This window comes from Ailuropoda melanoleuca, chromosome 7 (assembly GCF_002007445.2).
Source record: "Ailuropoda melanoleuca isolate Jingjing chromosome 7, ASM200744v2, whole genome shotgun sequence".
Taxonomy (NCBI): domain Eukaryota; kingdom Metazoa; phylum Chordata; class Mammalia; order Carnivora; family Ursidae; genus Ailuropoda; species Ailuropoda melanoleuca.
This window is the reverse complement of record NC_048224.1, coordinates 106,763-132,279: the sequence shown is the minus strand read 5'-3', so window position 1 is coordinate 132,279 and position 25,517 is coordinate 106,763. Positions and strand designations below refer to the sequence as shown.

The 25,517-nt window shown below is 38.2% G+C and overlaps 1 protein-coding gene across 3 annotated transcripts in view; it reads left to right on the top strand.

Annotated features, from left to right (window-relative positions):
- Positions 1-25,517, top strand: part of KIAA2026 (KIAA2026 ortholog) — a 142,454-nt gene that overhangs the window by 56,118 nt on the left and 60,819 nt on the right. For all 3 annotated transcript variants that reach the window (XM_034663832.1, XM_034663831.1, XM_034663830.1), the window contains one exon: positions 24,002-25,410. In XM_034663832.1, the coding sequence (XP_034519723.1) occupies positions 24,002-25,410 (1,409 nt within the window). The remainder of the gene's footprint in view (positions 1-24,001; positions 25,411-25,517) is intronic.

Here is a 25,517-nt window from a genome sequence, read left to right as displayed (position 1 = left end):
TTTTATCTCAGGCACATGACCCCGATTTGAGTCTCTAAACTTTACAGACTCCCGTGGCAGGCACCCATGCTGCTCCTCCCAGGGCAGGGATCAGGGTGTTGCTTTGGTTCTGCCTCTTGCTGGACCTCTACTTGGAGAGTGGTAGCCCAATCCTGACATGGTTTGCAGTTTATTGCAGCACCATGCTGAGTGCTGGCTCCGGAGCTCACTGTTTGCTGCCGGCTTCCTTGCTCCGGTGCTTGGAAGCTCTGATGCACTCAGGTACTCCTGTTCTTTGTGTGACCCAGGGGATCTTGAGACCACACTCTCCCACCTAGGATTCTGCCATGCTTTGCCACTGGAGCACCTTTCAAGCAGGGACATCCCTCACTGGGGCAGATTTCTGCTTAGGGAGGCTCCCTCGCTGTGCATTTATCTACTGATATATCACCTCCGATTCATTTCTTCTCACCTCCTACCTTGCAAAAAATGGTTGCTTTTCTATTTGTAGAATTGCAGCAGTTTTTTTTCTTAGATCTGCAGTTGAGGTGCTAGTGTTCAGAATGGTTTGATAGCTACCTAGCTGAATTCCAGGGACCAGACAAAACTGGGGTCCCCTACTCCGCCATCTTCCTCCTCCTCCTCTTTTTTTTTTTTTAATTGAAACTTATGGCGTAAAAAGTGAGAAGATAAATTTTACATACTGTTAAGTAAGTTAAAACACATTTTATATTGGAAATTCAAGTTGGCAGCAACGTGAACAATTTAGTGCATATTTTCATATGGTAATACTTCAGTTGTATGATGGGCATTTGATAATTTTTAGCTGATCACTTGGGAAGATATAAACATAAAAGTAAATTATTTTTAAAACTTTTGTAAGTTTCACAGTTAGGTCTCTGTTTTGTGATCTATTCCAGTTAAAGGAGGGAAGGGAGTCTCCATTCTGTATTTTAATTTTTATACAGTGGGTGGTTTCTCTTTCTTGAATAGTATATGCCATAAAAATTATGGTCTCTCAAGTCACATTGCAAAAATCCAAATTCCTGGCATTTCTCTATTACTGTCTTTATTTATTTGGATAGCATTGGAAGCCAGTGCAAAGGAGATGACAGATTATGTGTGTTGAACAGAAAGGAATAACGATTGAGCAAAGCTTAGTAGTCTGGCCATCTTCAGGTGAATGTTGATTGGACGATGGGCAATCCTGGGGCTGATCAGTGCATGGGGGCACTGTTAATTTAAGAGACAGCAACCTACAGCCCAAAATTTTGGGAAGATTGAGTGAAAGGGCTGGTTATTATATAGTTGTATTAATAATCCTTTAGCCACTCAAGATCATTGTATTCTGGTTATAATGGGGACCTGAACCATTAGGGGAAGATTAAATTACCTTTTAAAGTACATTTCATATACCTTATTTATTAAGCAGGAAAGTATGTGATACATTTTAGATAGTTTTTTTAAAAAAATGAAATTGGTTAAAATTAGAAATTAGCTCTCCTCAAGGAAATTTCTGTTAATTTGTTATAACATGTTAATCATATAATTAGGTGGCAGTTTGGATTAATAAAGTCTACTTTAGCTGTATTAAAAATATTGGACACATTCACCATTCTTTTTCGCAAAACCGTTTGGATTCCAGAAATAGCGTGTATGTTTTTTATACTCTTGTTTCATATATTTTTATGAGCTTGGTGGTATTTTATTGACTTGGAAATCACAGGAGTTAAAAATATTCTCTACATTTTTTTGTGAAATAAAAATTATGACTTACGATTAACTGACTTATTTTCAAATTCTTTGCATCATAAAATAACAATGACTTAATGCAGTAGACATTCATTATTTGTGACCACCCAACATTTTGGATAGCTTCCCTCCATTTTGGCAATTTCCTATATTATAAGTCCTGACTTCCCAAAATGGATGCTAGAAAATTTATGTTCTCATTCCCACTCACAGGTAAGAGAGAGGCATATGAGCAGTCATACCTTTTCATGCTTGAAATTGTGTGGAAACAACATGAGGTGGCAATGTTGGGTAGGGGAATTTATCATTGGCAAAGATGGTGGTAGGAGCTTCTGGTTCTTAGTATTAGAGGTGTCAAATGGTGGCAGTCTAGTTTTTCCTGGAGAAGCTCTCTCAAAGTGTGGTTGGGATTCGTATTTTCATATCTTCTCTAAGTTTGGCTCCTTGGCCCTTAATAGAGCTTTTGTAAACTTTCTGCTCATCTTTAAGTAGATTCCTTTCCTGCTTTAACTAGCCAGAAGTGATTCTTTTGTTGGCAGCTAAGTAGGAAGCTTGACTGAACACCTAATATGAATGGTTGGTTTTCTGAACATAATATTATATATTATTTATTTTAGAAAGTGTAGGGGTGCCTGGGTGGCACAGTCGTTAAGTGTCTGCCTTCGGCTCAGGGCATGATCCTGGCGTTCTGGGATCGAGCCCCACATCAGGCTCCTCCTCTAGGAGCCTGCTTCTTCCTCTCCCACTCGCCCTGCTTGTGTTCCCTCTCTCGCTGGCTGTCTCTCTCAAATAAATAAATAAAATCTTTAAAAAAAAAAAAAGGAAAAGAAAGTATAAATAAGTGCCTTACTTTCCTTTTTCATGCCATCAATTTGCATACATTGTATTGCTTTCTTAATTGATGGATTATTTTGGATTAAAGCACCTATATATTTTTTTACTAGATTATAACTTCTTAAAGAATGTGTCCATGCTTTCATCTTTTTGTGTCCTCACACATGGTAAGCATTCAATAACTATTTATAAAACTAGTAAATTTAAGATACTTAATTTATTTTTTAATAAAGTTAGGATACTTTAAAACATTTTTTTTTTTTTGTAAAGCTCTTCACTCATTAGCAGTGTTCCTGCTAAATTATACATGACCAAAATAACTTAGGCATAGCTTCTGTTACTATTTCACACAGGTAAATGCTCTCTAAGCCAGCAAAGAAGAACATAAAAAATGAGAGCTTGTCCAGGCAAAAAAAATTTTGGGACCACTTCTTTTGTTTATTTGGTGGTGTTTACCTTTTATTTTCATTTTAATTAGCCAATGTGGTTTCTGTAACTATCCTCAGACAATCTTTTAGCATCTCCCCAACACTGAAGGCTTACTTTTCTTTTTAACATTTTTTTCAGCTTTGCTGAAGTATAATTGACCAAACTGTAAGATATTTAAAATATACAATGTGCTGATTTGATATATGTAAACATTGTGAAAAGAGCACAAACATTTAATAGCAGCTGTCTTGGAGTGAAGGGATAATTTTTTTGACTAACATTTTAGAAGTATGCACTACAGGATCTGACTTTAGTTTTGTACTTTTGAACACATTTTTAAATTGAAAATAACTTTGAAAGCTAGTAAATTTTATCTGTCCTTGTCAGCAAAATGGTTTGCTTCAGCATTTCATAATATAGTATTAAAATAAATTTTTAATTATATTTTAAATGTTTGACAAAGGTTTTAAAAATTAGTAGTTCAAAGACATTATCTCTAAAGCTCTTCAGCAAGCTCCCATTTCCTGTATACTGCACTGTTAAAGATTGGGAGAGAGACTCATAGTTCTAGTTTTAGGAAACTATCCTGTAGTATACTGGTATATACCAAACTGGACTTCGTTTCTCTATCTCATGCCTTCTCAATACTCATTCCATCATTTTGCTCTGAAAGACACAATGTATAGGGAACAGAGGTGTGAGTAGCAGCCCTTGAGTAACTTCAGGCAATCCCTACAATTGGCAGTATCATACCCCAACTATGTCATAACCTTTGCAGGCACTTGAGCCAACAGAACGTGTGTATTACACTATTGCCTAATTTTCTTCTTCTTCTCAGAGTAAGCCAGTTGATGCTTCATTTGGTGCTACCAGTGGCAAACTATGTATTTCTGGAGCTTACACGAGCCCAATATATGTCTGAGGAAGTTTTCCTACACTTCTGTGTCCTTAGTGTCCCTATCGATAAGTTGAATAAGTAATTTCAGAAATTATGGTATCACTAACCTGTATTGGCCAGAGGTTGCCTATCTCTATTTTAGGTGAAAATAAGATCATAAAAGTGTTTTGATCTCTTTCAATTCCCCTTTGATTTTCTTTCTCAAGCACTAAGTTGTTACTCTTTCACTTCTGTAGAAACAATTGATTGTGACAAGGTGGAGCAAAATCTATTTTAATGCTAAGAGTATTAAGTGAACCTTCATTTTGATGGAATTGCTAAGAGTATTAAGTGAACCTTCATTTTGATGGTTGATATTCCAACAGATATAGTTTTCCATGCCAAACTTTTTTTTTTTTTAAAGATTTTATTTATTTATTCGACAAAGAGACAGCCAGCGAGAGAGGGAACACAAGCAGGGGGAGTGGGAGAGGAAGAAGCAGGCTCCCAGCAGAGGAGCCTGATGTGGGGCTCGATCCTGTAACACCAGGATCACGCCCTGAGCCGAAGGCAGACGCTTAACGACTGTGCCACCCAGGCGCCCCTCCATGCCAAACTTTTAAACAAACTCTGAGTTATAGTCCATGAGAAATAATTCAAAAACCTTTTCGGTAGTTAACAGCAGAATATTAAAGAAGAAATGACACTCTTCTCAGCATCTAGAGTGTAGAGAAACTCGTTTTCCTGGTAAGAAACACATTATTTATAAATTTAACATAAATAGGCTCTGTAATAATACTTGGTTTATATTCTTTAGTTTTTGAAAAGTTGATTTAAGAATTTTTTCATTTTATAGGCTTTTTAGTTTAAAAGTGAGGTAGTACCCTTAAGGCTTCTGTGAAAGAAAGCAGCCTTACTTCAGCTCAATTTCAAGGCCATGAGTCAGAAACATGCTCCTTTTAGGTATTTCTTCTAGTAATTACTTCCACATTTCTAACTACATGCTTATATTGATATTTCTTGATATTTCAGTTTGGCATTATCTGTTGACATCCATGTGGAAGATGAAACTTTAGTTCTCTTACAATCATTTCTAGTGATTTGGAAGTCACATGTTCTACCTCTGTTCTTAATTTTCATCTCTTCTGCCTCATCAGTCTTAAATATTACTGTTGAATAATAATTTAGCTCTGTATCAATTTTTACCCCCAAACTAGACATTATTATTACTGTTTTTTATAATATAATGTTTATTTACCCAATGATTAACAGTTGATTTCTTCTCTAATCCTTACATCTTAGATTTTTTTGTGATTTTTCTCTTCCTGAAATATATACTCTAGAATTGTTTTCTCTATATCTCTATTTTTTGTAATTTTTTTTTTTTTATTATGTGATCTTAGTCACCATACAGTACATCATTAGTTTTGGTGTAGTGTTCCATGATTCATTGTTTCCATATAACACCCAGTGCTCCATGCAATACATGCCCTCCTTAATACCCATCATCGGGCTAACCCATAGCCCACTTAAAATCCATTATTGGGCTAACCCATGCCCCACCCTCCTCCCCTCCAAGTCCCTCAGTTTGTCTCCCAGAGTCTGTATTCTCTCATGGTTCGTCTCCCCCTCTGATTTCCGCCCCTTCATTTTTCCCTTCCTTCTCCTAACGTCCTCCATGCTATACCTTATATTCCACAAAGAAGTGAAACCATATGATAATTGTCTTTCTCTGCTTGGCTTATTTCACTTAGCATAATCCCCTCCAGTTCTGTCCATGTTGATGCAAATGGTGGGTATTCATCCTTTCTGATGGCTGAGTAATATTCTGTTGTATATATGGACCACATCTTCTTTATCCATTTGTCTGTTGAAGGGCATCTGGGCTCCTTCCAGTTTGGCCATTGTGGACATTGCTGCTGCGGACGTTGGGGTGCATGTGTCCCTTCTTTTCACTACTTCTGTGTCTTTGGGGTAAATACCCAGTAGTGTAATTCCTGGGTCATAGGGTAGCTCTATTTTTAACTTTTTGAGGGACCTCCGCACTGTTTTCCAGAGTGGCTGTACTACCTTACGTTCCCACCAACAGTGTAAGAAAGTTCCCCTTTCTCCACATCCCCTCCAACATTTGTTGTTTCCTGCCTTGTTAATTTTTGCCATTCTAACTGGCGTAAAGTGGTATCTCAATATGGTTTTGATTTGAATTTCCCTGATGGCTAATGATGTCGAACATTTTTTCACGTGTCTGTTAGCTATTTGTATGTCTTCTTTGGAGAAGTGTCTGTTCGTGTCTTCTGCTCCTTTTGTGACTGGATTATTTGTTTTCTGGGTGTTGAGTTTGAGAAGTTCTTTATAGATCTTGGATACCTGTCCTTCATCTGTAGTGTCATTTACAAATATCTTCTCCCATTCTGTGGGCTGCCTCTTTGTTTTGTCGACTGTTCCTTTGCTGTGCAGAAGCTTTTTATCTTGATGAAGTCCCAATAGTTCATTTTTGCTTTTGTTTCCCTTGTCTTTGGGAGACGTGTCTTGGAAGAAGTTGCTGTGGCTGATGTTGAAGAGGTTACTGCCTATGTTCTCCTCTAGGATTCTGATGGATTCCTGTCTCACATTAAGGTCTTTCATCCATTTAGAGCTTGCCTTTGTGTATGGTGTAAAAGAATGGTCGAGTTTCATTCTTCTGTATCTAGCTGTCCAATTTTCCCAGCACCATTTATTGAAGAGACTGTCTTTTTTCCACCAGATATTTTTTCCTGCTTTGTTGAAGATTAGTTGACCATAGAGTTGAGGGTCCATATCTGGGCTCTCTCTTCTGTTCCACTGATCTATGTGTCTGTTTTTGTGCCAGTACCATGCTGCACTGGTGATCACAGCTTTGTAACATAGCTTGAAATCAGGCAACGTGACGCCCCCACCTTTGTTTTTCTTTTTCATCATGTCCTTGGTGATTCTGGGTCTTTTCTGTTTCCGTACCAATTTTAGGATTGTTTGTTCCAGCACTTTGAAAAATGCCATTGGTATTTTGATGGGGATGACGTTGAAATTATAGATTGCTCTGAGCAGCATAGACATTTTAACAATGTTTATTCTTCTGATCCATGGGCATGGAATGTTTTTCCATCTTTTTGTGTCTTCTTCAATGTCTTTCATCAGTGTTCTGTAGTTTCTAGAGTATAGATCATTTACCTCTTTGGTTAGATTTATTCCAAGGTATCATAAGACACCTTTTTGGTGCTATTGTAAGTGGAATCGATTCCCTAATTTCTCTTTCTACAGTTGCATTGTTAGTGTATAGGAAAGCAGCTGATTTCTGTGCATTGATTTTGTATCCTGCCACACTGCTGAATTGCTGCATGAGTTCTAGTATTTTGGGGGTGGAGTCTTTTGGGTTTTCCACGTAAAGCATCATGTCATCTGTGAAGTGAGAGAGTTTGACTTCTTCTCTGCCAATTTGAATGCCTTTTATTCTTTTTTGCTGTCTGATTGCTGTTGCTGGGACTTCTAGTATTACGTTGAACCACAGTGGCAAGCGTGGGCTTCGTTGTCATGTTCCTGATGTGAAGGGAAAGGCTCTCAGCTTTTCCCCGTTGAGAATGATATTTGCTGTAGGCTTTTCATAGATGGTTTTTATGAAACTGAGGAATGTACCCTCTATCCCTACACTCTGAAGAGTTTTAGTCAGGAATGGATGCTGTATTTTGTCAAATGCTTTTTCTGCGTCAATTGACAGGACCACATTGTTCTCTCCTCTTATTAATGTGTTCTGTCACACTGATTGAATTGCGAATGTTGAACCACCCATGCATCCCAGGGATGAATCCCACCTGGTCGTGATGGATAATCCTTTTAATGTACTGTTGGATCCTATTAACTACGATTGTGTTGTGAATTTTGGCGTCCATATTCATCAGGGATATCGGTCTGTAATTCTCCGTTTTGATGGGGTCTTTGCCTGGTTTTGGGATCAAGGTAATGCTGGCCTTGTAGAATGAGTTTGGAAGTTTTCCTTCTGTTTCTATTTTTTGAAACAGCTTCAGGAGAATAGGTACTATTTCTTCTTTGAATGTTTGGTAGAATTCCCCTGGGAATCCATCAGGCCCTGGACTCTTGTTTTTTGGGAAGTCTTTGATCACTGCTCCAATCTCATTACTGTTTGTTGGTCTACTGAGGTGGTCAGTTCCTTCCTGTTTCAGTCTTGGTAGTTTATAGGTTACCAGGAAGGCATCCATTTCTTCCAGGTTGCTTAATTTATTGGCATGTAGTTGTCGATAATAATTTCTAGTAATTTTTTCTATTTCCTTGATGTTAGTTGTGATCTCTCCCCTTTCATTCATAATTTCATTAATTTGGGTCCTTTCTCTTTTCTTTTGGATAAGTCTGGCCAGTGGTTTATCGGTCTTATTAATTCTTCCAGAGAACCAGCTTCTAGTTTCGTTGATCTGCTCTACTGTACTTCTGGTTTCTAATTCATTGATCTCTGCTCTAATCTTAATTATTTCTTTTCAAGTGCAAGACTTAGGCCTTCTTTGTTGTTCCTTATCCAGTTCTTCAAGGTATAAAAATAGATTGTGTATTCTGGATTTTTCTGTTCTTTTGAGTGACTGTTGGATGGCTATGTATTTCCCCCTTAGGACCGCCTTTGCAGCACCCCATAGGTTTTGGACCTATGTGTTTCTGTCTCATTGGTTTCCATACTTTAAGTTCTTCTTTGATTTCCTGGTTGACCCAAACATTCCTAAGCAGGATGGTCTTTAGCTAAAGTGTTTGAATTCCTTCCCAAGTTTTTCTTGTGATTGAGTTCCATTTTCAAAGCACTGGGGTCTGAGAATATGCAGGGAATAATCTCAGTCTTTTGGTATCGGTTGAGACCTGATTTGTGACCCAGTACGTGGTCTATTCTGGAGAAAGTTCCATATGCGTTCGAGAAGAATGAGTATTCTGTTGTTTTAGGGTGGAATGTTCTGTTATACATCTATGAGGTCCATCTGGTCCAGTGTGTCATTCAAAGCTCTTGTTTCTTTGTTGATTTTCTGCTTAGATGATCTGTCTGTTGCTGAGAGGTGGAGTGTTGAGGTCCCCTACTATTTACGTATTATTATCTATATGTCTCTTTATTTTGGTTAACAGTTGGCTTCTGTAGTTTGCTGCTCCCATGTTGGGGGCATAGATAATTATAATTGCTAGATTTTCTTGTTGGGCAGACCCTTTAAGAATGATATAGTGTCTGGGTGCCTGGGTGGCACAGCGGTTAAGGGTCTGCCTTCGGCTCAGGGCGTGATCCTGGCGTTATGGGATCGAGCCCCACATCGAGCTCCTCTGCTGTGAGCCTGCTTCTTCCTCTCCCACTCCCCCTGCTTGTGTTCCCTCTCTCACTGGCTGTCTCTATCTCTGTCAAATAAATAAATAAAATCTTTTAAAAAAAAAAAAGAGTGATATAGTGTCCTTCTGTATCTCTAACTACCATCTTTAGCTTAAAATGTAATTTGTCTTCATAAGAAAATTGCTACCCCATCTTTCTTTTGAGATCCGTTGGCATGGTAAATTGTTCTCCATCCCTTCACTTTCAGTCTGGATGTATCTTTAGGTTCAAGATAAGTCTCTTATAGACAGCATATGGATGGGTCATGACTTCTTTTCCAATCTGCAGCCCTTTTATGGGAGTATTTAGGCCATTCACGTTGAGAGTGTTTATTGAAAGATATGTTTTTTATATCATCATGTTGCCTGTGAAGTCCTTGTTTCTATAGATTGTCTCTGTAAATTTCTCTTCTTTATCCCTCTTGGCATCTTTCTCCTTTTGTAGACCCCCCTCCCTTAATATTTTTTGCTGGGCTGTCTTGTTGGTCACAAATTCGTTGTTTCTGCCAGTCTTGGAAGCTCCTTGTCTCTCCATCCATTCTGAATGACAGCCTTGCTGGATAAAGTATCTTTGGCTGCATGTTCCTTTCCCTTAGTACTCTGAACATGTCTTGCCATCTCTTTCCTGCTTGCCAGGTTTCTGTGGACAGGTCTGACATTTTTCTGATACTCCCCCGTCTGTACAAAAAATCTCTTCCCTTTCGCCACTTTCAGGATTGTTTTCCAGATCTAAGATTTTGGAATTGTACTATTATATGTCAGGGTGTTTTCCTGTTCTCATTGATCTTGGGAGGAGTCCTCTCTGCCTCTTGGACATGAATGCTTGTTTCCTTTTCCAGACTGGGGACGTTCTCAGCCACGATTTGGTCAAATATATCTTCTAGACCTCTTTCTCCACCTCCTTGGTGATCCCAATAATTCTGGTAGTGGAACGTTTAATTGAGTCACTAATGTCTCTCAGTTTGATTCCTTGGCTCTTAGTTTGTTATCCCATGCTTCCTCGGTTTCCTGCTTTTCTTGCATCTTATCCTTAACTCACTAATTCGTTCTTCTGCCTCGTTTACCCTTGTAGTCCGAGTATCCAGTTCAGACTGCATTTCATTTATTGCATTCTTAAGTTCGGCCTGATCTCATTTCTGCCCTTAGCGATTCTATTATTGTCGTTAATATTTTTCTCAGGCCTAGATATCGCTTTGATAATTGTTTACTGAAGTCTATTTCTGACATCTTGGTTATATCCATATCCTGTGGCAGAGGCCACAGTCTCTGATTCTTTCCTTTGTTGGGGGTTTCTCCTCTGAGTCATTCTGTTGAGGGGTGGTTGAGGGAATGTACAGAGTCCAATTATTGACCACAACCCAAGCAAGATGCACCTGATTTATAGGGACCTTAGGGTTGTGGGCCTCTTGTTCTTCCAGCCTGTCTTCTGGGGGCGGGGCCTGTCACGCTGTTACTCAGGTAACCCTGTTTGGACAGAGTTGCCCTGCCCCCTATGGAGGGGAAGGAATGAGCTCAGTGAAAACCGCTTTCGGGGGGCTTTTGTTCTCTGGTGGCTTTCCTTGTCTCTTCTGAGAGAGCAGAAATGACTGTATCCAAACCTCTGTCTCAGAACAAAGATATCGCAGTGTGCTCTTCACTTAGGCCTCCAGGCCATACTGTCTCTGTTTCTGTCTGTGCTGCTAAAAACCTGCAGCATCCTGGGTTGTGCGCCCCACAGGGGTCTCTCAACCCTCACACCCAGGGCCGGGCACATCTCTGTCCTTTGTGCTACTAAAACCACAAGCCGCTCCTGGTTTGCATGCGCACCCCTGTAGCTCTAGATTTCAGTCTAGGGGGCTGCCCTAAAGTCCTTTCCTCACCGCTACTGGTCTACAAGTCTGTGCCCGGTCCCCAGTGTGGGAGGCTTTTGCCTTCCTGGCGCGAGGACACGGAGGCTCCCTCCACCTTCCATTTTATTCTGATATCGGCCCACAGAGTCTCGGCTCCCCACTTCATACCTCAAGACCATCTGCCAAAGATATTCTGTTTGTAGAGATTGAGATACATCTTCTTACACCTCAGACTGATTTCATGGGTGTTCAGAATGGTGTGGTAGATATCCAGCTCAATTCAGGGGACTGGTAGAAATAGGGTCCCCCACTCCTCTGCCATCTTTTTTTTTCAACACTTTATCTTTAAATTGAGATAGTTTCTATTATTGTCTTCCAAGTTCACTGATCTTTTCTTCTGCTGTGCCTAATTTGCCATTAATCCCATTGAGTATATTTTTATCTCAGACATAGTCGTTTTCGTCTCTCAAAGTTTGATTGGTGTGTGTTTTATATCTTCTATGTCTCTACTTAATTTGTTGACTATATGGGTGTTGGTTTCAATAACTACTCTAATGTTCTTTGTTAATTCTAACATTTGTTTCATCTCTGGGCCAGTTTTGATGGATCAGTTTTTATCCTCATATGGATCATATGTTTCTGCTTCATTGTATGCCTGCTAGTTTTGATTTAGATGCCAAGCATTGTTTTATAATGGAGGGTGCTAGATATTTTTATTCCTATAAATCTTCTTCGGCTTTTTTCTGAAACGCAGTTAAGTTACTCGGAAACAGACTTTGGATCTTTTAGGATTTGTTATCTGGGTCCAGAGGAATGCCCAGTTTAGGGCTAATTATTCTCTACTACCAAGCATTCTTTAGATGTTCCATGAATTGTGAGTTCTTTGAGTATGGCTGGTGGAAATAGCTACTGTTTTCTAATCTTTTGGATGTTTTCCCCCTACCCAGCCTTGGCTTGTTTTCTTACATGCGTGAACTAATTAGTACTCTGAATATTCAAGGGGGACCCTGTGTACATCTTTGGTGTTCTCACTTTATTCAGCTCTCTTTCCTCTTTGGTATTATGCCCTGCAGACTCTAGCTGCCTTGATATCTCTGAACTCCTGGCTCCTTCTCAATCCTGGAGTTTGCTGGGCTTTGCCTGGGTTTTCCCTCCCTGCATCATGGCTTTGAAACTCTATAGACAATAAACTGCCAGAGTTGTTGGGCTCACCTTGTCTGTTTCCCATATCTCAGAGATCACTGTCCTTTGCTTGATGCTTAGGTACTTGAAATCTGTTCTTTTATCTATTTTATCAGGATTTTTTGGGTTTGTTCAAGTGCGAGAGTAAATCTGATTCCTTATTACTTCATATTGAATGAAAGCAGAAGACACTTTAGAAGTTTTTACCTTAGTTAGAATCAGTTTTGCTTTTTTCATCCAATTGAAAAGGACATTAATTTATCCCCATTCATGAACGATACTGCTTCTGGTTTACATTGTTGCTGTTCAGAAATCTTTCAACCCTTTTGTCACTTCTGTATATGTAATCTTTTTTTCTTCTCTGCTTGTAGGATTTTCTTTTATGTCTTTGATATTTTATTGTTTTATTATGATGTGCCCAAGTGTGGCTTTCTTAATTTATTTTTGGGGGCTTCCTGCATTGAGGATTTGTGTCCTTCATTAATTCTGGGAAATATACAGCCATTCTGTCTTCAAATATTGCCATCAACACGATTCTCCTACCCCTCTTCTGTATTCTTATTTTCCTAAAGCTCCAATTGGTTGTTAGATTATAATCTGTCTTCCCATTGGTCTTTATAAGTCTCTTCCATACATTTTATACTTTGGTCTTTTTGAACTGAATTCTTTGAAATTTCCTAAGCTCTGCCTTTTCCTATGTACAGTCAACTATTTAAGCTATTCCTTATTTTATTTTTGTGTTTATACTTTTTTATTTCTAGAAGTTCCTTTTGTTTCATTTTCAAATTTGCCTAGACAAAATCTGAATCTAAAAGATGGTTCTTTGAAATTCTCTGATAATTTCTTGTACCTGATTATTCCCACTTTTATTTCTTTAACATGTCTCTTTGATATTTTGTTTCTAATATTTCATTCACTGAAGCTTTTTTTAAAATTTTATTTATTTGTGAGAGAGAGAGAGCACAAGCAGGGGGAGCGGCAGGCAGAGGGAGAAACAGGCTCCCTGCTGAGCAAGGAGCCTGATGCGGGACTCGATCCCAGGACCCTGGGATTGTGACCTGAGCTGAAGGCAGGCACTTAATTGACTAAGCCACGCAGGCATCCCTCCTTCACTGAAATTTTTACATTTTTTTAAAAATAGGCTCTATGCCTTTTTTTTTTTTGAGAACCAATAAAATTAATATTTTATTTCAGTTTTTCAAGTTAAAAAAGATGCAGAAATCCTCAAATCGTTCTACTAGTTCATCCATGGGTGTTTGCACATTCACATCATCACTAAAAATACAATACCTCACTTACAATCGAATGAGTACCTTTTATCTACAAACCCATAGAAGTCCATACAAATCCACAGCTTAGCCAGCCTTCCCATCCAGGATGAGTGGCTGGTTTGACACTACCATGCTCCTAAACAGGCAAATGCTTCAGACACTAGTTTCTAGTTGTGAGAGCTAGTCCCTTTAGAAGCAGCTTTTGTATTATGCCATTGGGACTCCCAGTGGAAATTTTTTGGTGATGAAAGAAATCAACTCCCACACTCATCCCCTGCTGCTTTGCCTTATCTGCCTTCTCTTTGATCGTTTCTTTTTTTTTCAATTTTTTATTTCAATTCAGTTATTTAGCATATAGTGTACTATCAAATTTAGAGGTAGAGTTCAGTCATTCATCAGTTGCATGTAACACCCATGCCCTCCTTAGGCTCATCACCCAGTTACCCCATCCCACAATCCACCTCCCCTCCAGCAACCCTCAGTTTGTTTCCTATGGTTAAGAGTCTCTTATGGCTTGTCTCCCTCTTTAATTATGTCCTATTTTATTTTTCCCTCCCTTCCGCTGTGATCCTGTTTTGATTCTTAAATTCCACATAGCGGTGAAATCATATAATTGCCTTTCACTGATTGACTTTTGTTGCTTAGCATAATACCCTCTAGTTCCATTCATATCATTGCAAATGGTAAGATTCCATTTTTTTGAAGGCTGAGTAATATTCCATTGTCCATTCATCCCTCGATGAACATCTGGGATCTTTTCCATACTTTGGCTGTTATGGATATTGCTGCTATAAACATTGGGGTGCAGGTGCCCCTTCAGATCACTGTGTTTGTATCCTTTGGGTAAATACCTACTAGTGCAATTGCTGCGTCATAAGGTACCTCCATTTATAACTTTTTGAGGAAACTCCATACTGTTTTCCAGAGTGCCTGTACCAGCTTGCATTCACACTAGCATTGTAAGAGGGTTCCCCTTTCTCCACATTCTCGTCAACATTTGTTGTTTCCTGACTTGTTAATTTTAGCCATTCTGACTGATGTGAGGTTGTGATTTGTATTTCCGTGATGCTAGGTGATGTAGAGTATTTTTTCATGTCTGTTGGCCATTTGGATTTCTTTGGACATCATGTCTGTTCATGTCTTCTGCCCATTTCTTGACTGGATCATTTGTTTTTTGGGGGTTGAGTTTGATAAGTTCTTTATAAATTTTTGGATTCTAGCCCTTTATCTGATAAGACATTTGCAAAGATCTTCTCCCATTCCGTCTGTTGTCTTGGTTTTGTTGACTGTTTCCTTTGCTCTGAATACTATGAAAAATTATATGTCAACAAATTGGACAGCCTAAAAGAAATAGACGAATTCCCAAAAACAATCTTCCAAACTCAATCAGGAAGAAATAGAAAATCTGCACAGACTGATTGCAGGTAATGAAACAGAATCAGTAATCAAAAATCTCCCAAGAAACAAAAGTCCAAGACCTGACGGATTCACAAATGAATTCTACCAAACATCTTTTTTTTGAAGGCAGTGAAAGAGGCACTTTTAAAAAATTTTTTCTAATTATTATGTTCAGTTAGCCAATATACAGTACATCATTAGTTTTCAATGTAGTATTCAGTGATTCCTTAGTAGCATATAACTGTGTGAGTTATTTTTTCTCTCATTTCTGATTTTACTTATTTGAGTCTACTTTTTTTTTCTTGTTAAATCTGCTTAAAGGTTTATCAGTTTTGTTTATCTTTTAAAGAATTAGTTCCTGGTTTCATTGATCTTTTCTATTCTTTTCTTTAGTCTCCATTTCATTTATTTCCACTCTGATCTTTATTTCCGTCCTTCTTTTTCTAATTCCTTTAGGTATAAGCTTAGATTGTTTATTTGAGATTTTTCTTGTTTCTTAAGATAGGTCTGTATCGCTTTAAACTTCCCCCTTAGTTTGGGGTTTTTTTCTGTATCGCAAAGATTTGGGACCATTGTGTTTCCATTTCCATTTGTCTCCATGTATTTTTTTAATTTCTTCTTTGATTTCTTCACAGACCCATTAGTTGTTTTGGAGCATATTATTTAGCTTCTATGTGATTGTGTTTTTTCCATTTTTTTTTCTTACAGTTGATTTCTAGCTTCATACCATTATGTTGGAAAAGATGCCTGATATGATTTCAGTCTTCTTAAATTTATTAAGACTTGTTTCGTGGGCTAACATTTGATCTGTCCTGGAGAATGTTCCATGTGCACTTGAAAAGAATTCATTCTATTTTGTGATGGAGTGTTCTGTATATATCTGTTAGGTTCATCTAATCTAATGTGTCATTCAAAGTCATTGTTTCTTTGTTGATTTTCTTTCTGGATGATTTATCCATTGATGTAAGTGGAGTGTTAAAGTCCCCCTCCTATTACTGTATTACTCTTAATTTCTCTCTTTACGTCTGTTAATATTCCTTTTACGTATTTAGGTGTTCCTGTGTTGAGTGCGTAGATATTAACATATATTATGTAATATCCTTCTGTCTCTTGCTACAGTGTTTGTTTTACAGTGTGATTTGTCTAAGTATTGCTACTTTTTCGTCCATTTACATGGAATATCTTTTTCCATCCTTTCAGTCTGCATGTACTCTTAGGTCTGCAGTAAGTCTCTTGTAGGCAGTCATATAGACAGGTCTTGGTTTTTTTACCCATTTAGTTATCCTGTGTTTTTTGATTAGAGCGTTTAGTCTGTTTACATTTAATGTAATTATTGATGTGTATTTACTTATTGCTATTTTGTTGATTATTTTCTGGTTTTTGTAGTTCTTCTCTGTTGCTTTTTTATTCTCTTGTTCTCTTATGATTTCAATGGCTTTCTTTAGTGTTGTGCTTGAATTCCTTTCTCTTGATCTTTTTGTATGTCTATTACAGGTTTTCATTTTGTTGTTGCCATTGGGTTCATATATAACATCCTGTATATATAGCAATCTGTATTAAAAGTTGATGGTCATTCAAGTTCAAGCACATTCTAAAAGCACTAAATGTTTATTCCTCTGTCCATGTTTTATGTATACGATGTCATATATTACATCTTTTTATTTTGTGTATCCCTTGACTAATTTCTAGGTATAATTGATTTTTCTACTTTTGTATTTTAACCTCCATACTGGCTTTATAAGTGATTAATCTACTACCTTTACTATATGTTTGCTTTAACCATTGAAATGTTTTCCTTTCATAATTTTCTTTCTTCCAGTTATGGCCTTTTCTTTCCACTTGAAGAATAACACTGGTTTAGTAGTGATGAATTCCTTTAACTTTTGTTTGTCTAGGAAACTCCTTTATCTCTCTGTTCTGAATGATAACCTTGTTGGATAGTTTCTCTTGGTTGTAGGTTTTTTCCCTTCAGCACTTTGAATATATCATGCTACTTTCTTCTGACCTGTAAAGTTTCTGCTGAAATAGCCTTATGAGGTTTCCCTTGTATGTAATCGTTTTTCTTCTGCTGCTTTAAGAGTCTCTCTTTATCATTAATTTTTGCCGTTTTAATTATTATGTGTTTTGGTGTGGACCTCTTTAGACTTTTGATTCCTGGACCTGCGTGTAAGTTTTCTGCGCCCTTTCTTCTCTCCTTTCCTTCTACGATCCCTGTAATGTGAATGTTACTACATTTGATGATGTCAGAGAAGCCCTTTAACCTGCTCTCATTTTTTTTTTCGTTGGTTGTTTATTTTGTTTTTTATTTTTCTGTTTAGTTTGATTGTATTCTATTACTCTGTCTTCCAGGTTACTGATCTGTTCTGCATCCTCTGACGTGCTGTTTATTCCTTCTAGTGTATTTTTCATTTCGCTTATTGTAGTGTTCATCTCTGACTGGTTCTTTGTATTTTCTGTCTCGTTGTTGAAGTTCTCATTGAGTTCATCCATTTTTTTCTCAAGTCTAATAAGTATCTTTATGATTATTGCTTTGAACTTTATTAGCATTTTGCTTACATCTGTTCTGTTTAGCTGTCTGTGGTTTTTGTCTTGTTCTTTCATTTGGGACATATTACTCTGTCCTCATTTTGTCTCACTCTCTGCGTTTGTGTCTGTGTACTGAGAAGTCAGCTGCACTTCATGGTCTTGTAAGAAGTAGCCTCCTGTAGTGGCGCCTGACTGGCTTAGTCAGAAGAGTGTGCAACTTTTGATCTTGGGGTTGTGAGTTTAAGCCCCATGTTTGGTGTAGAGATTACTTAAATAAATAAATAAACAAACAAAAAATTAAAAAGAAGTGGTCTCCTGTAGAGGTCCTCAGGTCCCCTGTAACACAATCCCCCCGAGTTACCAAAACTAGGCACTCCGGGGGTATCCTCTGTGTGGGGTGCATGCACCCTCCGATTTTGGCTGAGCCATGATTGCTGTGTGGGTGCACGGGACCTCAACCTAGCTGGCTGCAGTTACAACCTAGCTGTCTGCTCAGCTACAGGCATATTAAAGGTCAGGGCTTGCTCACTGTACAGCCAGCTAAGAGGCCTGGCTGCAGAAACTATGGACACACTGGCATGTGGGGTTATCTCTCTTCCACACATCCCTCACCCCCATCCAGGGAGTCAGTTTGGTGTATTGTCAGTTCCAGCTGGGACTGCCTGATGGTATGGCAGGGCAGGGACTGTTTTGGAGGTTTGCTTTCCCATGTAGGCAGGATGGGTGGGGTGGGTCTATAGGGTAAATCCAGGGCAAGGCCTGTGGTGCTAGCAGGATTAATGAAGTGATAGCACTGCCTCTCTAACTGCATCTGACTGTCTGCACTGTGCTCACAGCAATCATGGCTCAGCCACAACTGGAGGGTGCGTGCACCCCACACAGGGGACATCCCTGTGTTACAGGGCACCTCAGGACCTCTTATCTGGAAGAGGGTAAGAAAAATGGTGCTTGCTAGCACTTTTATCCCTGGAGAAATCCGTGTATCCTTGCCCTTCTGGCAAAGGTCCTAAGATGAGTAAATAAATCTTTCCAGGCACTTTTCAAAATGCTACTTCTGTGTTGTCTTGGGGCAAGCTATTTAGCATGCTGGCTCTTTAGGGGCAGGGACATGGTTTCCTATCACCTTCTTGCTCTCCTGGAATTATAAACCCTGTTGATTTTTAAAGCTCCTGGAGTTAAGCCCCACTGATTTTCAAAGCCAGATATTCTGGAGATTTGTCTTCCCCCATGTCGGGCCCCAGGACCAGGATGTAGTGACTGTTCCCCTCACTCCTCTGTGCTTGTGATGTCCCTCCCATTTGTGGTTAGTTTTGCCAGGGCTTTGGTTCCTGATCGTGTCTGTCCCTCCTACCCTTTTCAACAGGTGGCCTTTTCTCTCTCTGACTATCTATAAAAGATCTGTTCGGCCAGTCTTCATTGTCATTTTCAGTTAGTTGTGTGATTAGTTAGTTGTAGTTTTTGCCTTGGTGTCCACGGGACAAGGTGAGCTCAGGATCCTCCTGCTCCACCATCTTAAATATCCATTCTTCATCTGTAAATTTCCCTCAAAATACTGCTTTGGTTGCACCCCACCATTTTTTATTATTGTATTATTTTTTCTTCCATGTTTCCATTTCTGCTAATCTGAATGTTATAGAGTCCATTATTTTAGTAGTTATTCTAGAAATGTTCACGTTTATTGTTTACTTATCAAAGCCTAAAATCAATCAGTATTTTACCCTCTTCCTGATTAATGCAAAGACCTTGGAATACTTTTAACTTTAATTGTTTTTTGCCCAGTTTATTTCACATTATTTTAATGTATTTTAATTTTGTCTTCTTTTAAAGTCCACAAAACAGGGGCGCCTGGGTGGCACAGCGGTTAAGCGTCTGCCTTCGGCTCAGGGCGTGATCCCGGCGTTATGGGATCGAGCCCCATGTCAGGCTCCTCTGCTATGAGCCTGCTTCTTCCTCTCCCACTCCTCTTGCTTGTGTTCCCTCTCTCGCTGGCTGTCTCTATCTCTGTCGAATAAATAAATTTAAAAAAAAATCTTTAAAGTCCACAAAATAGTTAAGTGCCTTTGGCTCATGTCGTGATCCCAGGGTCCTGGGATTGAACCCCACATTAGTCTCCCTTGCTTAATGAGAAGTCTGCTTCTTCCGCTCCCTGTCCTTCTGCCTCTCCCTCTGCTTGTGCTCTCTCTCGCTCTCAAATAAATAAATGAAATCTTTAAAAAAAAATAAAGTCCACAAAAACATTTTTATCATTATTTTATACCATGACTGTATAGATTATATATCACCACTTTTTTACTCTTTTCCTTTCTCTGATCTTCAGGCAAAGATGACTATCCTTCCATCTGATTTACATCCTTTAGAATGTCCTTTAGGTGGGGTTCTGTTCATCACAAATATTGAGTTTTTGTCTGAAATATTTTTATTTTTCTCTTCATTTTTGAAAGGTATTTCTGCTCTGAATGGAAATTTACATTGATCGTTATTTTTTAAGTATGTTAACTATATTCCATTGTCCATTGGCCTGAATTGTTGCTGTTGAGGAGTTAGCTGTAAATTTTTTTTCTTTTAATTTTTGTATTTTTCGTATCTAGAAGTTCTCTTTAGTTCCTTTTCACAACTGCTTTGTTGTTTTTTTATAGCCTTTTTTTTTTTTTTACAATTTTATTTATTTATTTGACAGAGAGAGAGGGAACACAAGCAGGAGGAGTGGGAGAGGAAGAAGCAGGCTCCCAGCAGAGCAGGGAGCCCAATGCGGGGCTCGATCCCAGGACCCTGGGATTATGCCCTGAGCCAAAGGCAGATGCTTAACGACTGAGCCACTCAGGCACCCCTAGCTTTTTTTTTTTAACCCATGTTTTCAGTTTCTTTTTATTAAGCATTGTGTTTTGTATGCTTTGTAATTCCTGTTTCTAAAGTTTTGAGGGACTAGATTTTTTTTCCCCTGTCCCTCATAGTACCTTATTTCTCTTTATATTTTGTTAATCTTTGTGAACTAAGTTTTTGTCACTGTATCAGTGGGGATTTTTTCTTTTTTTAAGATTTTTATTTATTATTTATTTGACAGAGATAGAGACAGCCAGCGAGAGAGGGAACACAAGCAGGGGAAGTGGGAGAGGAAGAAGCAGGCTCATAGCGGAGGAGCCCGATGTGGGGCTTGATCCCATAACGCCGGGATCACGCCCTGAGCCGAAGGCAGACGCTTAACCGCTGTGCCACCCAGGCGCCCCATCAGTGGGGATTTTTTAAGATCTAGGTGTAAGTTACATTTCCTTAGAGATTGGATTTTTTTTCTGTTTGAGTACCAGACAACAAATTTGGCATGAGACCACATTAAACTTGTTTCTTAGTGTGATGTTTTTCCAAGCACCCAGAAATGTGAATGTAGGCAATAAATCCAAGTGAGAGTCAGCTTGTAGGTACAAATTCTTAGGAGAAATTTTATTTTATTTTCCATCTGCCACTTCTTTTGTGAAGATAATTTTTCTTACAGCCCCCCAGTTGGAGACAGGGGAAAGGACTGTTGTTTCTGGTATACCCTTCTACTGGTTGTGTGGGCTTTCAGAGTCCCAGCTTTGTATTTAGGAAGCCAGATTCTACCAGCCCACCAGTACCTCCATTTAGTAAAAGGTTTAGTCTTCAAAACTATAAGCACATTTGAAAAAAATTGGAATTTTATGAAGAATACATAACAGTTTTTCAAATATAATCAATACGCATAAATGTCAAATCACGGATGAAAGTTTTTTTTAATTGTTTAAAATGAACCAGGACTACTTGATTGGATAATTTGTTATATCTGTGATATCAAGGTAGTTATAGTGTAATCCCTCAGCCAAAAATATAAAAGTAGGCTTGTTCCATAAAAGAGAAAGTTCTGATATTGCCAAAGTGGTGTTCTTACTGTAAATTTGTTTTGCAGATTACAGTGTGATAGTACAGACAAATAGCCAGTGTCAGACATCATGCCTCAGTTTTCCTTTAGAGCCCAGGAATTAGTCATATCTTGGAACAGTTCTCTCGAAAAATCACGAGTAAAATAAATTATTATATTTTCCTTCCTTTGTTGTTGTTGTTGTTATTTCTCCTTCCCAAACCTTATATGTTTTTTTTTTTGGCAGCTTTATTGATATTTAAATGATACACCATAGACGTCACCTATTTAAAGTGTAAAATTCAGTTGCTTTTGGTGTATTCACAGCCTTGTTCAGCCATGACCACTGTCAGTGTTAGAACATTTATCACTGGAAAAAGAAAGACCATTAAGAGTCATTCTCAAAACAAAACAAAACAAAACAAAAAAACCAATCATTCTCCATTTCCACCAAGCTCTCCAGTCCTAAGAAACGATGAACCTACTTTCTGTTTCTCTAGATTTCTGGACATTTTGTATAAATTGAATTATACAAATGTAGTCTTTTCTGGACGGCTGCTTTTACTTAGTGTCATAGTATCAAGGTTTATCTATGTTGTAACATATATCAGCACTGGGTTTTTTTTTTAATTGCCAAAGAATATTTTGTTGTACAGATATGCCACATTTTATTTATTCATTGAACAATTGATGGAAATTTGGGGTGTTTCTGTTATAGGCTATTGTGAGTAATGCTGCTCTGAACATTCTTGTACAGGTTTTTGTGGGGATATATCTTTTCATTTCTCTTGGGTATGTACCTAGAAGTAGAATTGGTGGATCATGTGATAACTCTATGTTTAACCTTCTGAGGAACTGCTAGACATTTCCAGTTTCTCCACCTTTTTACCAATACTTGTTATCTCTCTTACTATAGTCATCTTAGTGGGTATAAATCTTATAGTGGCTTTGATTTACATTGCTCTAATGGATAATAATGTTGAACATCTCTTCATGTGCTTACTGTTCATTTGTATATCTTCTTTGGAGAAATGTCAGTTCAGATCCTTTATGCATTTTTGTTTTTATTATAATTTTTTTAAATTTTTATTTAAATTCAATTTACCTAACATATATTGTATTATTAGTTTCAGAGGTAAAGTTCAGTGATTCATCAGTTGCATATAATACCCAGTACTCATTACTTCAAGTGCCCTCCTTAATGCCCATCACCCAATTTTCCCATCCCAGAGTCTCTTATGGTTTGCCTCCCTCTCTGTTTTTATCTTATTTTGTTTTTCCTTCCCTTCCCCTATGTTCATCTGTTTTGTTTCTTAAATTCCACACGAGTGAAATCATACGGTATTTTTCTTTCTCTGACTTATTCGCTTAGCATAATGCCTTCTAATTCCATCCACGTCGGAGCAAATGGCAAGATTTCATTCTCTTTGATTTCTGAGTAACATTTCATTATCTATCTATCTATCTATCTATCTATCTATCTATCTATCTCACATCTTCTTTATCCATTCGTCTGTTGATGGACATCTGGGCTCTTTCCATAGTTTGGCTATTATGGACATTGTTATTATGGACATTGGGGTGCATGTGCCCCTTTGAGTCACTATGTTTGTATCCTTTGGTTAAATACCTAGTAGTGCAATTGCTGGGTTGTAGGGGTAGTTCTACTTCTAATTTATTTATAATTTTGTTTTTCTTATATGGCTAAAAGTTAACACTGAACAGTTAACACTGACAGACACAGTCTTTTTTTTTTTTTTAATGTTTTTTTATTATGTTAGTCACCATACAGTACATCCCTGGTTTTTGATGTAAAGTTCAATGATTCATTAGTTGCGTATAACACCCAGTGCACCATGCAATATGTGCCATCACCAGCCTCTCCCATTCCCCCACCCCCACCCCTCTGAAGCCCTCAGTTTGTTTCTCAGAGTCCATAGTCTCTCATGCTTCATTCCCCCTTCTGACTACCCCCCCTTTCTTTATCCCTTTCTTCCCCTACCGATCTTCCTAGTTCTTATGTTCCATAGATGAGAGAAATCATATGATAATTGTCTTTCTCTGCTTGACTTATTTCACTTAGCATTATTTCCTCCAGTGCCATCCATGTTGCAGCAAATGTTGAGAAATCATTCTTTTTGATAGCTGAGTAATATTCCATTGTATATATGGACCAGACCTTCTTAATCCAGTCATCTGTTGAAGGGTATCTCGGTTCTTTCCACGATTTAGCTATTGTGGACAATGCTGCTATGAACATTGGGGTGCATTGACAGACACAATCTTAGTATAACTTTCTAAGAGTGGAATTACAGAGTCAAAGGTTGTAAATATCTTTATATCTCTTATATGACATCACATTACTTTTAGAAAGTAAACTTTTGCTTTTGTTTAGTAAATATGCTCAAGTTTTGTGTGTGTGTGTGTGTTTTTTTCATAGAAGTTGATACACATCATAAGTTGAAGAATTTTACTTTGGATGGTAGTAACGTCAGTGATAAAACCCAGGGTCAAGTTATATGTGTATTTTGTCATCTGAAGAAAAATAATGGTACATCTAATGGGACGCTTTGTACTGATGCTGAAAACTGGAACAGCCAGCTGCCTTGTTATCTAAAGGTTAATATGACACCAAAAATGTAGTATTTTATGGTATTTTCTATTTTACTAATAGTATAATTTGTTAAATTTTCTTTAGGCTTCGGGAGCAGGAAAGAAAAGAAGCAGAAGAAGCTAGTCAAAAGGAAATAGAAGAATGGGAAAGAAAACTATTAGCTCAAGCAGCTCCAACTTGTATGGAGACCATGTGGGAAATTCCAGCTATTGGGCATTTTCTTTGTTTAGCCCAGCAAATTCTCAATTTGCCAGAAATAGTCTTTTATGAATTGGAACGTTGTCTTCTGATGCCTCAGTGTAATGCTTTCCTTTCTAAAATAATGACTTCTCTGTTAAGTCCTCCTCATCGCAGACCTACCTTACATCGAAGACCTACTTTGCCTTATAGGACCTGGGAAGCAGCACTGAGACAGAAAGTACAGCAGTGGTATACTGCTGTAGGGCAGACTGAAAATCCTGATAACTGTGCCGAAAAGCTTGGGTTATGTCCTCAGTTTTTTAAAGTTCTTGGAGAAGTTAACCCATTGGAAGAAAAACCTTTTCATGAACTGCCTTTTTACCAGAAAGTGTGGTTACTTAAGGGTCTCTGTGACTTTGTATATGAAACACAGAAAGAAGTTCAAGATGCTGTACTTGGACAGCCTATTCACGAATGCAGGGAAGTTATCCTTGGTTATGATTATTTAGAGAATGCTTATGTGCATTTTCCACAGTTCTGTGGTGCAGACGTACGGATTTATAAACAGAGACCTTTTCAGGCCCCAGAATTTCCAGTTCCACCCATTAAAATACAAAGAGTACCTCGGATTAAACTGGAGAAACTGAAGTGTGACTATGTTAGTACAAGTAATGGAGAACATAGATGTAATAGAGGCCTGCCCTCCTCTGGCTTCAAGAAAGAACAGGAACATAATTTTGATGCAACTTGGGTTTCTGCTAAAATGAACTTGGATAATCATGACATCTCTGTTGAAATGGATGTGAAATCCAGCTGTGAAATTAGAATTCGCAGGCCCTGTGAAATTAAAAAAAATGATTGTTATAAAGAAAATTTAGAGGAACCAGGGAGTCCAGGGGAAGTTACTGGCTTTGGAGAGCCTCTTAGTCCAGGCGAAATAAGGTTTATAGAAAATCAAGAAAAATACGGTGAAGCTTCCAGAGTAAAGCCTGAACCCAGTCCATTAAAAGAAAATGCTCTAAAATCCTGCCAAATACATGTAAATGGAAGTCACAGTGATCATCCAGAAATTAACTGCCACAAAGTTGTAAAGGACATTCTATTAGAGCAGAGTCACAAGAAAATCAAACTAACAAAAATGAGGGCAAAAAAGAAGAAAAAGAAAAAAAAGAAATTGAAAGATGTTTTAAATGAAAACTTACAGAGAAAGCGTGAAAGTCTTCATTCTCTGGCATTCAAATCTTACAAACCTGAGATCCAGAATAAGTTGTTGATCATCAAAAAGAAAGCAAAACACAAGAAGCACAAATCTGGTAAGCTCTAACACAAATGGGTGAGGATTACATTTAAGCGTGCTTCCAGTTATGTGTCATGGAAGGCTCTGACTGACAGAATGGAGAGAGAGAGAGAGAGAGTGTGT